Source organism: Cynoglossus semilaevis, chromosome 11, assembly GCF_000523025.1.
Source record: "Cynoglossus semilaevis isolate Cse_v1.0 chromosome 11, Cse_v1.0, whole genome shotgun sequence".
Lineage (NCBI taxonomy): Eukaryota > Metazoa > Chordata > Actinopteri > Pleuronectiformes > Cynoglossidae > Cynoglossus > Cynoglossus semilaevis.
In genome coordinates this window covers 15744955-15761234 of record NC_024317.1, presented here as the reverse complement: position 1 = coordinate 15761234, position 16280 = coordinate 15744955, and the positions used below count along the sequence as shown (strand labels likewise).

Below are 16280 nucleotides of genomic sequence, written 5' to 3'. Positions count from 1 at the left end.
ATTTCTAAAAGTAAAATACACCAAGATTACAATTTTATATAGCATTATACAACTATATATATATGTATATATATATATATATATATATACTGTATATATACACACATATTTTTATATATGTATATTGAAATATAGAAATATATATAAACATATATATATATACACACACACACACATTGTACATGTCTTTCTCCTTACTGGTGTATTTTTTGTGAAATATTTTAATTAGGTTTCAGATGTGAACACGATGGTGTAGCAGCTGCCGCGTGCTCAATACAACGCCTCCATGGAACAAGCATTGGATGAACGTGACACCATCGCCATTGCCTTTTTATTTAAGCCTCCACACAAACAGTGGCTGGCAACGTTTACAATGGGTCTCAAAATAAAACAACTCACAAGGCACGCATGCTGGCATACCAGCGTCCTCAATAGAATACAAGAGCTAAAATTCTTCAAGGGCTGCAGCCCAACACTTTGATAACACAGCAGCTGTATTATCTGAGCCAGACCTATTATTGATTCTGTTTTATTTCAGGATCTTTACTGTTTGGAATTCTTTCCTCAAAGAGAGCACTTTGATATCAGATCACATCTGCATTATCTGATTCTATCTTGGATAAATACCAGCTCTTTAGAAATGAGCAACTTTGTTGCTATTGGTATTTAATATGTTCTAAGTGCCAACAATACATTGATTTATTTTTTAATAATTAACATTTATGTCTACATTATTGACAATATTTAAAGAATTTGCAGTAACTTTATGCCAACAACTGCATATTAAAGTGCACATACTTAATACTTGGCTGCAGGGATGGATTAGTGGATAACTTTTCTTCCTAGTGGTTGTGATGAAACTCTATTTCTGAACTTAAATGGCCTGAGATTGTCATTCAAATCTGTGATAATTTGTCTTAGCCATTACTCTGATGACAACTTATTCCCACCATTTGGTTCCTGCAGTCACAGAGCTTTTACTGCACACATTCGCCATCACCAACTCAGAGGTGTCACTACATGTGCTTCACAAGAAGAAATTATTCTTGAAAAAGGTATTTAACCTGCTCTTTGACCCACCCTTGCTGCCTCCCCACCCCCACTCCACCCTCCCCTTACCGCCCACCCGGCCTCCAATGTCTTGGGAGTATTCACAGATACAGAAAAGCCGAAACAGTTTTTAGCAGTCACCAGGTCTGGGCAGAAGGAAAGCATCAAGCATTAACTTGCAGACTGCTGAAAGGATCTATTACGTTAGAGGGAGGGAAAAAAAAAAATCAGGAGGAAGGCAGAGTGTGGCCAGACTGCTGCTTGACAGGATACAGATCTTCGAGCCCTGAGGACTGAGGACAGGTAGGTGGCCTCAATTGGAAAGGCTGGGCGAGAGGAAAGATGTTTAATCAGAGCCCAACCATTGATTAGCGTCAGCCAATTGCTTCTATGTCAGCCCTTGCAAATATGCAGTACATCATGATAAGTGCTGTGTGAATCATCAGGACGGAGGCCAGCGGTGGGTGAGCAGGTGCACCAACTTTAGTCACAGTAGAAGGAGTAAAACAATGTTGTATATTGGTGTGTTAATGAAGTGATCTGTTCATAGTTTCCCCTGCAGTGAGGCCAATATACATTTACAATATAGTGACTTACAGTAAATAGACTTGGGTTACTTGGGTTCTAATTTCAAATTGCTCCAGTTACAGTGTGTTGTCAAATTAATGCTTTAGATGTACATTAATCACCCAGGAGGATTCAGTTACATGGAGGACAGATTTGGCGACGGCGTGCACAATCATTTTAGTAGTGCACGTCGGTTTCTCAGTTTGAATTTCATGCTTGTAAATGGAACACGCTGAATCCTTACAGCGAGGTCAGAGCTGTAAGGTCGCCAGCTGAAGAATAACTTTAAATGAAAAAAATCAAATCAATATGCAGCATGGAATTTCAAGAAGAGCAGTGAGGGAGTGGGTTGTGCTTAGACGGAAGAGTGAGTTTTCTTTACATACAGTGCAGTGGCTGACGGTGTTCATGCTGCAGCATTTCCCACTGTAAGTGCTCACAAATGTGCACATTGTAATTTCATGACAGGCGAAAGTGTTTCATGCATTTATGCCTGACGTAGCAATGAAGCACAAAAATGAGAAACGTCCCAGAGATGCTGAAGCCCAAGCAGCGGATGCACACACTTGACAATGTCAAGTGCGTGCATGGACTTGTCAGCTCCCTAACAGCAATTCAACACGTATGCACAATTCCACTGGGAAGCTCAAACAGCGACATAAGGGCTCATTTGACACCGAGAGGTCTTGTCATCGGGCCGGCTTCTGTGTGAGTTACACAACTGGAGTCACCCTCTGTCTCCAACACTCAGTGATGTGATGAGAAGCTACAAGATGATGTTTCAACGGGACATGGTTCCTGCTGCAATCCTCTGTGTTCATATACTGTATGTGTATGTGTTTGTGTGCATGTGTTTCATCGGGCAGGGATGACAACCTGATATGTCACACGCTACTGGCACATCATGTTGAAATTGTTTATCTGCAACACTGCATCTTCAACACTTCCTGTTCAACAAACGCCAAGGGATTTTATCCTCTTCAGTTATCTCCATGTTGTTGATAAGAGTTCATCTTAAACCAATGTCAAATGAGGCGACGCTGCACTTGCGTCTTTAAAGTATGGAGAGTATGAAGCATGAGTGGTAATGTGAGAAAAATTATGTTAATAACATGCTGTCAATGTAAAGAGAATATAACCTCTTGGCATTGTTAACTGCAGTTCATAGTATTACTACGAGAGGAATCATTGATAGATACATATATATATATATACATATATATATACATATATTATCTTATCTTATCTTATCTTATCTTATCTTACATATCTTATCTTATCTTATCTTTGGGGTACGTCGTCCCCAATGACTTCATATGGAAAATCCTTGGATTTACATAGAGGATAAAAGCTATAAATGATAGCAATGTTTTGCAAGTACACTTTATTTGTCCAACTTTCAAATGTGTATCTGTTGTTAGCAAGGATCAAGGCCCAACACCCTACTCACTTCAATGACATGTACACAAGAATTTAGCTCCGCCCCCTGCTCATCAAAATAGGTGGCGTGAATTACTGGTTCATTAAAATTGCTATGTACAACATCAAGGATGTTGTAGAATTATTGTTGATAGCAAAGTGACTCATGGGAAAATATTTTTGGTTAACTCATTTATTAAAGAATTTGGCAGAACTTTAAAAGGGCTATCTTCAGGAGCCAGGTGGTATTTGTCTTGTTTAGCCAGTCTCTGCTGGTAAAAACTGCAGGGGTCTGCAGCCAAAACTGTGTTTCTGTGTGTTTAGCTTGTACATGTATAATAAGTATTATATAAGTTATGTAATGCTGGTGACATTAACACACGTATAGAATCACTGTCCCTTCGTCTTTTCTGTCGCATGTTTGTTTCTTCAGTTCACAACACACAAGAGTACCTCATCTGCAGGTCTCACTATAAATAAAATCAGCTAAAACGGCAAAGTCTCCGGGGGGAGGGATGGAGGGGCTGGTATCACTTAATGCAAAGGCCGTCTGCCAATTTGTCTCCTGTTGCAGCCTACTTTGCTTCACCATATGCGTTGTGAAGTTCAATTTGAAGATGCGTCAGGAGCCAAGATTGCTGCTGGAGCAGAGAGCCCTCTTTTAGCATATGCTGGTGCATGTGTGCTACTAAAAATAAAAGGCTCTGCAAAATGGTGTAAGGTGTTTCCAGTGGGACTTGAGGACAGACTATAATTCAAAAATGAAATGAGAATCACTTGACATGAGGGAAAAAAATGAGCAACACTACAGTTTTCTGACATGATTAGCACTATTACGTCAGCAGATTACTTTACTTTCCCTTTTCAACATCAAATATCATAGCTTATCAATAGCGTAATATGGACACGCAGTAACCATAATATAATTCACACAGCCGTGTCGTTTTTGTTTGTTTGTTAATTTTACAGAGCCGTCAAAATGAGCAGCGCTCCAGGGGCAGCCAAGAAGAAGGAAATTAAGGCAAAGGCAGGAAAGAAGGAGGTAGCCAAGGCAGAACCCAAGAAGGAGGTAGCCAAGGCGGAAGAACCCAAGAAGGAGGTAGCCAAGGCAGAAGAACCCAAGAAGGAGGAAGCCAAGGCAGAAGAACCCAAGGAGGAGGTAGCCAAGGCAGAGGAGGCCAAAGCCGAGGAGGGCAAACCTGAGGAGGGCAAACCAGAAGAAGCTAAAAAAGATGAAGGAGAGCAGCACGGGAAGAAGGCGAAGAAGTCAAAAGAACCTGAAGCAGCTCCGACAGGTAAGTGTTGAACAACGGACTCTTCACACTATTGAGACCTGTCCAGGCTTTGTATAATAATTAACTCCACATCTTATCTTATAAATCACTGACTTTCCCTTCCATCAAAGAATATGTCCCTTGTCAAAAAACACTACTTCTACTTTGAAAAACAAAATGATAAAAATAGCAACTGCTGGATGAAGAAATCAGCCAAGAAGACAACGGCAAAACCAGGTCAGTGACCTGAGCAGCATCTTTTTAAAAAATTTGTTGACAGACCACATGAACAAGACTCAAGTAAATACACAGTATTTTTTTAAATTACTGTAAACTATGATTTCAGCTGTGACTCAGTGAAACACAGATGTCTTTGAACAGTGAAGAAGACGGTATTTTTTCAATTAATTTTTGTTCGTATAATGAGACAACCTTCGTCCTTTCTCCATTTAGAAGAATCCAAAGATGAAAAATTATAATGAATATAAGTAATTTTAATGATCACAGGTAACGCAGGTGCCAGAAGATGAGAAGCACAGAGATAAAAGTATTTTTAAAAAAAGCCAGCATCAGGAGAAGATATCGTCTGGATCTCTCTGGAAAATCTAAAAAACTATGATGGAACAGCATGACATCATCAGCATCTACAGCATTTGAAGAAGGAAGTGGACTACGTTTAAATCTAAGAAATTGTTTTTCACTGACCTCAAGCACTGTGCAGGAATCATCCTGAGATAAAGCGACGCTGATATCTGAAGGCTGAATCACATCAATATTGCTAACAAATTTTATTCTCTTCAGTCTTTGACTAACAGTTTTCTGTGTATGGGTTTTGGTCTGCCCAGTTATGTCTGTCTGTCTGTCTGTCTCTGTGTGTGAGTGAGTGTGTGTGTGCTTCCCATTCTCTGCTGATCTACTGTATACTGTGGTGTTGTTTGTTCATCGGTGCCCATAATCCTGTCGAAGTTCCAGTCTGTCACTGCGCTCTTGTCAGGATTAATATTCACTTGTCCTGTTCCCTCTCCTGCTCTCACGTTGCGTGTTAAGTCGGCAGTTCTGATGGAGCTCGACCAGATGACAAAGGTATGGAAGCCATTAAAATAAAAAAAAGAAGACCAAAACCAGATTGCACAAACAACTACACAAATTCACTCCTGTAACTGCATGACTTCATGTTGGTTGATTCATGTGTGACATGGTCTTCATCCCTCCTCGAAAGGTGTCGTCTAAAATGGATGAAGCAACTTTCAGTGTCACAGTGGATGCACTTGAATGTGACGTTACCAACAGCCTCAATATGAAAAGCACTGTAGCAACCACTGTAGCAGCCGCTGCCGCTACTGCTGCTGCTGAGGGCATCGCCGTGTCTTCTCTAACTGATTCACAACTTGTTGCATTGGCGCACTCATCACTTAACTCTGACAACTGCCACAGATACGACCTTCAAAAGCTGATGAAGAGCAATATTCATTTTTAGGTTTACTAAATTTTAAATATAGCAGGGGCTGTATGTTCTTAAAAATCTAGTTGTTTTAACTAAATGTTAATTAATGACATAGGATGACACAGCTGTATTTATATGTGGCATCTAGGTTATAAAAATATGTGTTGTGTCTCAAAATTATCTGATAAATAATAATATGTACCATTAATGCAAATATTAACCTCATTTAGGTTTGAAACACCTAATATTATTCACCCGTCAGTCAACGTTGTCAGACATGACTGAGACTGATCTGTGTGGTCGATCAAAGGAGGCCAGTTATGACATTAAACTCCTCAAGGAAACTTTTTTACATTAGCATCTGCAGCCACATCTCCACCAATCGGCCTTTGTTGCAATAATTCGTTTTTTTTTTATGATTATTATTCTTACACGCGACGAGGAAGTTTTAAAGCAATAGACATTAACATTTAGCTACACTCAGAACAAGACAATAGACAATATTTTCCAGAAAATAAAATCAAGACTTTATTCTTAAAACTTACTGTTTATCTTATAGATCTGATGAAGATTCATCCAATATTTTGCTTATTTTGCTTATTATTTTCCTCAATTCCACGCTATTTTCAAAAATAAATATAAAACAAAGGAACACCTAACAGACACAGATGAAAATCTATCCAACTCCAATGAACAGAAGATGCACCAATGCGTCCACATTATAAAGGCACAGTCCCCAACAACTTTACAACCGATTTACAACAGCAGCAGGAGAATTTCAGCACAGCTTCTGTAACCTGCTTTATGCTAGATTGCTTATCTATGCCCTAGGTCTAATAGTAATACTAGTATTATTAGCAATGGTGCACAGTATTATACTAGCCCATGTACCAAGTACTTGCCCGGCTTGACGCATGCAGCTGTAGTAGCTGCATGTTCCACCCATGCAAACATCCTGTCTGTGTGTTTCATCCTCATCATACCACACCGCGAGCCTTTAGCTTAACCTACCTTACTGTTAAGTGGCAGCTGCTATTAGTGATTCATCTACATTCGGCTTTGCACTGCAAAAACGCTGAGGCATTGTATACTCAATTTTATATATTCTTACATCATATATTTTCCCTAGTTAATATTCTGCTCATTGCAGGTCATTCACTCCAAGTGAAAATATTTAAAGACCAGGAACCGCTGGGTCAGCAGATCCTCTGTGATCAGCAGTGAGGCCTTCCCTGAGATTGCTGATGGTCAGTTAATACTTGTTAATACTCTCAGGGCTCTGGGGCTTCAGCAAATGCACTAAAATATGTACTGTTAAATAATGAGTGAAAACATGCCTTTTATCTCTAACTGTGGTCAATCAGGACGGTCAGACACGATGTACTTGCACTGCATCCAACAGAGGAAATTATGCTTTTCATTTGACCTCTGACCTTTGACACAGCAGCATACTTCAACACAATGCTAAAGTCAGACAGATACATATTCTACACACACACACACACACAAACATATATATACATACATATATATAGTGAAGTCTTTGTTCTCACGATTCTACTGTTTTCCACAGACACCATGTCTTCTGACTCTGTATTAGACCAACTGTACATGTATAGATAGGTTTCAGAAACGATGCAAGTTAAATATTTTTGTACTAACTGTAACACTGTCAACATGACATAAACATCGTGTTTATGGACAAATGTGATGACACACTCACTGTTGGTTAATCTGGGCTGCTCACTACAATACAATACATTCACTTCACTGTGCATGTGGGTCAGGGCTTAAACACAACAAACAAACCAACAAAAACTAATACCAGAACATCAGCAGCACAAGTTTCAAATCAGAATAATGCTTAACAACTGTTAAAGCTGCTCAAATAGTGGTTTACACATGTGCAGCATTAGATACTTATACAGTCACCGTCCCCATGCAAAGGTCTTCAACGACTGACCCTGTAGGTCAGTGGTCACGTGGTGCTCTGTTCTGACTTTATCAGCAGAGTCCTGCTAAAGGAACCGTGTGGCGGAAACCTGGTTCAGAACTTTGCACTTTCTTTCATAGATTTTTCAAATCACAAAAATCAACATTTAAGACCAGATGAACTTAAAATAGTTGACCTACACTAACAACAGACAAAACCCAAAATCAAACTCACTATCATCCAGGACTGAGCTCAACTTCAGCGGAGTTAAAGTCTGGTTCTGATTGTCTGAATGATGTAATTGATGAACTGTTTGTTCAGATAGGTTTGTAAATAAGACGGTACAATTGTTGACAGGTTATTACATGGTTTGCTAAAAAGCATTTTTCTCATGTGAATAAAGATTGATAGTTAAATTAAATATTTGAGAAAATTATGAACAAATGGTATAAGGTTTTTGGTTCAGTCATTCCACTACTTGTTAGCATTTTGTATTTATTTGTAGTCATTTTAATATCTTTTCTTCTTTGTCCAGGCATCAGGAAGCGGTCCAAAGTGCCTGGTGTCATGATAACGCAATTCATGGAGGATCTTCCTGAAGGAATGTCAACTCCAGATTTTACCCGCAAACCTATTGCTCTGACTATTCAAGAGGGTAACAAGTTCAAATCTCTGTCAGAACAAACAAAATGGTTGGGTTTGGCATTAAATAAACATTGTGGCAATAAAGGGGAAATTAACTTCCATTGCAATATTTTCTTGGTTTGTGCCCTAGTGGGTCATCTGTATCGTACAGCTCTGTGGGAATTTCATTAGTTTAAATTAAAATTAATGAAGTTTTGAAGCAAAAGAAAGAGTTGATATGGCTACGGGGCGGGGGAAAGGCTTGTTTAAAAATAAGGGGGTACTACTAAAAAAGTTAATCAAAAAGGTTCACACAAGTAATCATATTATCAGGCGAATATACAGAAGAACAAAACCAACAGTTGCTTATAAGACACGGACTAGCAACTGAGATCATGGTCCATTTTCACTGTTATGACTGTTATTTCAATAAAATAAAATACTAATAACTGAGTTATTATTATGAGTTATTTAGCATTAAATAATAATTCAGTTTGTGTCGTCCTCCAGGTAAATATGGAGCTTTCAAAGCCATAGTAACAGGCACTCCAGCACCCACTGTGACATGGAGCAGAGCCAACGGAGACATCTTTTTTCACCCTGAAGTGTGTCTGCAGAAATATAACGAGTCGTCCCACGAACACACCCTCGAGGTAGGTTTAAACGTACAAAAAAATTACAGTTGCTTTTCAAAAAATACTTAATGAAATACAATGTATTTCAAAATGCAGTCCTGTATGATTTTATGCTGTCTTAGTTTCCTAAGGTGAACCCAGAGGACGCAGACACCTACAAGTGCTATGCGACAAACAAATATGGAAAAGCTGTGTGCACTGTGGTCTTGAACGTCATCAATGGTAGAATTCATCCCGTTTATCATGAAACAAATACGTCTGAATCTATGGCAGAACCCAAGTGTGACAGAAAATAAAGTTGTCGTTTGTTTACAGTTGGGTTTTCAACGACCAAGGAACTGCAAAGGATGCAAGGGAAAGGTGAGGCTTTAAAAAAGGCTTGGAGTTATACTGTGTCTTTTCATTAATTATTTAATGAACTCGTACACACACCCAATTTTAGAAACGTGGAGATTAATTTGAATGTGAATTGTGTGATTGTGTCAGTGCATGGGGAGTGCAATACAACAGCCCTAAAGTTTGGGAACCACTGATATAAGGTGTGAATAAGTGTGGGAAAAAATACTGTCTTGGTTGCTGACAGAATTTACCTGAATATAATAATAAAATATATAATTAAAACACTTAGAGAAAAGTAAATTCACCAGTAGAGTAATTCTAACCATAACACCAGAACTGACATTAAAAATGCACAATTTTTTTTTTTTATTCCACAGATATAACTGATCTCAGAAAAGGCCTGAAGAAACAGTAAGTCCTGCAACAAACTCAGTTCTGTTCAGAAAATAGTTTTTTCTAATAGTATTCATAACAGCCTTCCCGTGGTTGTATGAGAACAAAACAGATCCCAAAGCATGTAATGAAAGTAATGAAACCCACCCTCCCCTCCTACCTCTCCCCCTTCAACTCCTTGCAGTAATCCTGATGGAACACGTGAGGAAAAGCAAATGGAGCCTGAGGAGAAGGTGTGGGAACTTCTGCTCAGCGCCGACAAGAGAGACTATGAACGGATCTGTGCCGAATACGGAATCACAGACTTTAGGGGGATGTTGAAGAAGCTGAATGAAATGAGGAGAGAAAGAGAGGAGCAGATTGCAGAGGTGTGAAAATACTAATTGCCATCTCTGTTGCAAACATTTCGAGGGAAAGGTTTTTGTTTTTCCTGTATTTTAATTGCGGTGTTGTCCGATGCCCGTGTGGGTTTCTTTTTTCTGCCTATTTCTAATTGCCTGTTGTTTACTTCTATTTTAGTTTGTGTCACAGATAAGTACTCTTAAACACATCGAGGTCAGCAATGACGACTGTGCAACCATTGAGTTGGACATGGACCTCAGAGATCCCAACAGTAAGATCTATCTGTACAAGGTGAGATATGAACAATTTAGCTAGAAAATTTCCAATTGCGTACTTTCTCCAAAACAGTGGTTCCCAAGGTAGACCCCACCCTCTCTGTTATATTAAGTGTTTTAAATAAGGACATGTAAATGCGTTGATGTAGACAATTATCTAATCCACAAAAGGGGACGCTACAAAAAAAGTCAAGAACCACTGCTCTTATAGTGTTTAAGTATTGTTGGTTGTGCTCTGCAGAATGGTGTCATGGTTCCATTTTCCATTGAGGACAGTGAGAGCATGAAGCACAACCTGAAACAAGTTGGCAAGAAATATATTTTCACAATCAAAAACCTGGGTTTAGAGGATGCAGGACTCTACTCAGTGGATGTGGAGGGTGTTAATGTGTTTTCTACAGACTTTAAAGGTGAGTCGGTAGGAGACATCAAATTAATTACTTGATTTTTCTGTAACTTAGTATAAGAATAAACCGATCTCCCTGTGCTTCCTTTTGACATTTCCTGCAGTTCCTGAGGTCGACTTTGCTGTTAAAATTCAAGAGGTTAAGGCAGAAGAACGAGAGGACGCCCTCTTTCAGTGTGTCTTAACGGCACCCATGACTGAAGTCAAATGGTTTGGAAAAAACGCCCCACTGTCAAATAGTGACAAACACGAAATCATTGTATCTGAAGATAAGCTCATCCACAAGCTGATCATTCGAGACTGTTTGCCATTGGATGCTGGTATTTATGCCACTGTGGCAGGAATAAAATCATGCAACGCTTGGCTAGTTGTTGAAGGTGAGAGTATAGAGGTTAAAAGTACTTATAAACATGTATTTCCATATTCTAAGATACAAAACAACCACATAAATAAACATTATAGATTAATTGTGTATCTATGCATTGAGACATATTTGATGTATTAATTCAACAGCTGACAGAGATACAGCCAACAAGGGAAGAAAAGCGGCTCGCAAAACCACAATGGCTGGAGGTGGTAATGATGAAGACCTGATGACAATAGCAAAGGAACAGCAAGACAAATATCAGAAGGAAATGCAGGAAAAAATGGAGAGAGCTAAAAAGTTACAAGAAGAGAGAGAGGCTGCAGAGGCAGCGGCTCGTGAAGAGGCAGAACTGGCGAAGAAGGCAGCGGCTGAGGAGAAGGCTCTGGCCCAGGCTGCTGCCAGGTCCAAAAAAACAGCAGCTGGACAGAATGGGGCTGTGAGGAAAACCGAAACAAAAGATGGTTCTGCTGGAGACGGAGCTGAAGGAGCTGCTGGTGCTGGCAGGGACGGTGGAATAGGAGGAAGAGTGGGCGGTGGGGCTGGGGGAACAAAGAGTGGAGGTGGAACACAGGGTGTTGGTGGAGTTAGAGCTGCAGGACAGGTTGGAGATGGACAAGGACGAGGAGTGGGACCACAAGGTGGACCAGGTGTTAGAGGCTTGGAGGATCAAGCAGCAACACAAGATGTAGGAGTTAGACGAAGAGCAGCAGAAGGAGTTGGAGGTCAGGCTGGCGGAGCTGCTGGAGGAGTAGAAGGTCAGGCAGGTGGATTTTCTGCAGAAGTAGGAGGTCAAGCTGGAGGAATGGCTGAAGGAGTGGGAGGCCAACCTGGAGGAATGGCTGGAGGACTTGAAATTCAACCTGGTGGAATGGCTGGAAGAGTTGAAGGCCGACCTGGAGGAACTGCAGGAGGAGTTGGAGATAATCCTGTAGGAATGGCTAATGGAGGAGAAGGACAAACTAGAAATGCAGGAGATCAAACTGAAGAAGTTGCTGGTGGAGTGAATGGTCAAGCCGGAGGAGTAGGAAGTGGGGCTAGAGGAGAAGCTGATAGGTGTGGGACAGCAGGAGTCTCTGGAGCTGATGCAGTAGTGGGAGTAGGTACTAGAGCTGGTGAAGGTGGAGATACAGCAGGAGCATTTAGTAGAGTTGTTGGTGGAGCAAGTGCTGCTCGCCAAGGAGGAGTCGATGGAAAGGATGGAGATTATGACTCATGGGATGATGAAGAATATGAAGGAGGGGAAGAAGAAGAAGGAGAGAAAAGGGCAGGACAAAAACATGGAAAACTTGCTAAAGAAGGTCAACTTCCTCAACATACAGGAAATGGTAAGAGTTTCTGAGTATGTATGTACTTTGAGGTAAAGCTAGTTGTATTATTGTAGCTCCTTCCTAAACCAACAAACTTTTTCAATATGTGCTTTCTTGGTTTCCTGTGTAAATCTTTTTTTACTGTTACTTTCGAAACAGATAATATCAATGAAGAACTTACGAGTGAACAAGGAGAGGAATCTGGAAAAAAAAGAAACCGTGTGAAAAAGAAAAAATTGCTCCCTGACGAACCAGCTGTTGGTAAGAGATGTTGGAGGTTGCATGGTGTTGATACTAAATAACCAGTAACATTGGATGGTGAGAAATTCATGAACTATTTATGATCTGCTGCTTAATTTTGGCAAATCTCAACTTTGTCAACAATGACCAATTTCAGGTCACATTTTGATAGTGGTGGAAAATAATAAATGCAATGTATTGTTTTTATTTGAGGGGTTTGTAACTTAACTAATCACAAGTATTTTAATCTGACTGAAATAAAAATAAGCAGAAAGGTGTTTTCAGTGAAGTAAATTTTGGTTCAAGACTGAACCATTAATTATAGACATATACATTAAATATATAATTAACTATAGTTAATATAGTATTCACAGAGTAGTACAAAGTCACAGAACAATTAAACCAATTATATTCAACATTCGAAGACTTTTTGGTTCCAAACCCTGTCATTTGGTGTGATTATCGACTGGCTACACCGATTCTCTTCACCTGTACAATTGTAGCTAACGTTAGCTCTGGTGTTTGTATCGGGACTGTTGTAGCAGTGTTAGCTGTGATGCCTGTATCAGAACTCTTGTAGCTAACGTTAGGTCTGGTGTCTGTATCAGGAATGTTGTAGCTAACATTAGCTCTGGTGTCTTTGCCAGGAATCTTGAAGCTAACATTAGCTTCAAGATTAAAGTGTTCCTCTTCACAGCAAACAGTTTACATGGAGTTCAATACATTTTAATAATTTGATAAATATAATATATATCAAATATATATTAATATATATTTATAATTTGTACACAATTATGTTTTTAACAGTGATGGTTGTTTGTGGCTCTTTCATATCAAATTTCTATATTATTGCCTACACTCTTGTAGACCCATAATGAAAGTATTGGATTAGCCAAAAAAGTATGGATTAGCATGTTTGCCTCAACTCTGGGTTTGGCTGTTATTCAGTAGGTTGTGCAGTTTTCAGGGTTATAAATGCAGACGGTTTACCATCAAACTAATCTTGCACCAAATGTTTTTTTTTCTTTTAATTCTCAAACACACTGTTAATTTTCTTGCTGAGCCGTTTTCACTATTTTCATCACAGCCCTGTGTGACCCCGGGCTTCAGAGAGAGAGAATTAACTGCCATACTTACTATTAGTTTCCCACACCTCACTTATCTCTGCTCTCAGCATGTGACAATTCTCTCATCACTCTATGACCCTGGTGAGTGCTGATGTACTGAGGAGACACTTTCATGTTTGGTTCCAGCCTGTATCTCACAGAGAATTTTTATAAAAGGTTTCATTTAAGACAATTTTTTAATCAGTGAAGGTTATGACCCTGTACTTGGACAACAACCTTACATGATGTCAACGCCATGCAGATGGAAAATAAAGATCTGCTTGAACAGCACAGACAATGACTGCATTAACACCTAATGCTGCTTTTAGGAAACCATTACCTATAATACTATGCCCCATGTTTATGTTTAAAAATAAATAAAACAATTTAAAGTTAAGTAAAAAAAAAAAAACAACCTCATGTTGCGCAGTTTCCCCACACTAATGCCCTGGATGCTATATCGTCAACACAAGAAAAAGTTTAGTTTATACTCATGGTACTTACACCATAGCTATAATTAGCCACAACAGACCTGGTACAGTCACCAGAGCTAACGTTAGCTACAATAGTACTGGTACAGACAAATGCTGTAGCCAGCCCCCGATACTGGATAAAAGGGTTCTAAATCGAAAGATGCTTCACATGTTGAATATAATACAGATAAAAAACATACCTGTACCTTTACCTGTATGTCTATATATTGATTCAGTCCTCAACCTATAGCTATTTGTTTTAAAAATTGTTTATACAAAAATGCTATATATAGCAATAACTAATGACAATAATAATCATCATGAACGTATGACAAAATCAAATTTACAATGTTGTTACTTCTGTATTTTTCTTGTTGCTAATTATTTTAATCCCTTTATTCTGACACTTGAATAATCATTGTGTCTGTTTCCATGATTGTTATTTGGAAGGTGAACCAGCAGTCAAATAAGAACATTTGGAAATGATGGTTATTCCCATAAGAATAACTGAGAGGAAAAAAAAAAGAATGACATAAGTGATGTCGGATGTGATATTGGCCCAGAGCCAGCAGAAGGCAGCCATGAATCAGCTGCCAATGATCAGGGTGCACACAGCAGTGAGCCACCTGCAGCTGGCCAGCATACAGGTTGTGCACGATGCTCATAGTGCACGTCACAGCCCACTGAGTGAGAAAGGAGTTAGTGGTAAGATTACAGGTGTCGTGTTACCTGCTGCATGGGAAGCACTGTCACTGGAAAAAAGTCATTCACTGAGCAAATGACTTTTTTTTGTGATTACAGGTTTTTAACAGAGCAAGTGTGTAAACAAACGTACATTTAATTTCTAATAACTGTCAAAGTAGTCTTTTTAGAGTGACCCTCACAGGTGGGAAAGCAATTCTTCAGTGCTGACAATAATTGGAGAAAATGTTCATGAAATCTGATGTGAAAATATAGTGAATCTGTTCTGAAGCACAGTGTGAATATAAGCAATGAGGTCTGTCATTTCCATGATCCACAGATTGCTCATCAGCAGTGGTCTCACTCTTTCTTTTGTGTCTTCCTCCACATGTGTTTTTATGTTGTGTGTGTGTGTGCATGCCTGTGAGAGAATGATGGTCAAGTGCATCTGTGCTCTGTGTGCTTCTCTGTAAACCATCTTGCTTGCTTTATCAGGATGAGTCGGTGCATTGAGGGTCAGTCGTTAAAGTTCTTACAAACGCCAGAGCAACCTTGAAGCTAAGAACATGCAAAACAAATGTTCTTTTGAGATGATGACCAGGATAACCATGCTCTCAACAATTTCTTCTTCTTTTTTTTTGCCCCAGAGATTTAATTCATCTTTTCTGAGCCCGAATTGTAAGACACTAAATTTAAATTCGAAGAATAAATCAAAATTTTATTGGTGTCGTTTCTACAAACATTGACAAGCTTTCAACTTTGCAAACTCTGACCCTGATTAAAACCAGTCCAAAAAGTGAACAGTCACACACTATTGAATACACAGAATTACAGCCTTATAGAAACTCTTAAAATGTTTCCTCATATATAAAATAGACAACAACAACAACAACAATTGGTTCTAAAGGTAAGTAAATGTTTTCATGTTGCGTTGCAGACAAGTGTAAGGATCATGCACTTCTCCAACAATGAAAGCAAAAGAAGTAGAAAATATCAAAGTGCAAATTAATAGTGTGGAGAATATTTGCATTCACTAATGTGCTTGGTTGATAAATCCTCAGACCCAGGAGTCCACATTCAGGCTGCGCTTTCTGACTGCAAGGCCATCATTGGAGAAGCAGCAGAGCTGGAGTGTAAAGTAAGCAAAGATGACTGCAAGGGAAAATGGTACAAAGATGGAGCGGAGGTGAGACCTGGCTTCAAACATCATCATTAACATACAGGCCTGGGTGTCAGCGCTCCAGTGCTGCAGCATCCAGGCAGACTACTTGTAACAGACACAGCCCCGGGCTCGGGTTTACTCTATATTTACTGTTTTATGTTTGTTTTTCAAGATTAATTCCAGTGAGGATATTAAAATTTCAAAGGCGGGAAGTTTCAACAGACTGAAAATTCTCAAGGTAAC

The 16280-nt window shown here is 39.3% G+C and overlaps 1 protein-coding gene across 1 annotated transcript in view; it reads left to right on the top strand.

Moving 5' to 3' along the window:
• Positions 1-1166: 1166 nt before the first annotated feature.
• LOC103386570 (immunoglobulin-like and fibronectin type III domain-containing protein 1) overlaps positions 1167-16280 on the top strand; it is a 21360-nt gene continuing 6246 nt past the window's right edge. Inside the window, exons 1-15 of the mRNA XM_008320898.2 lie at positions 1167-1353; positions 4006-4331; positions 8223-8342; positions 8822-8964; positions 9069-9168; positions 9262-9306; positions 9663-9696; positions 9863-10046; positions 10198-10311; positions 10537-10705; positions 10806-11078; positions 11215-12393; positions 12535-12636; positions 15937-16061; positions 16210-16275. Coding sequence (XP_008319120.1) covers positions 4016-4331; positions 8223-8342; positions 8822-8964; positions 9069-9168; positions 9262-9306; positions 9663-9696; positions 9863-10046; positions 10198-10311; positions 10537-10705; positions 10806-11078; positions 11215-12393; positions 12535-12636; positions 15937-16061; positions 16210-16275 — 2970 coding nt within the window. The 5' untranslated portion in view covers positions 1167-1353; positions 4006-4015. The remainder of the gene's footprint in view (positions 1354-4005; positions 4332-8222; positions 8343-8821; positions 8965-9068; positions 9169-9261; positions 9307-9662; positions 9697-9862; positions 10047-10197; positions 10312-10536; positions 10706-10805; positions 11079-11214; positions 12394-12534; positions 12637-15936; positions 16062-16209; positions 16276-16280) is intronic.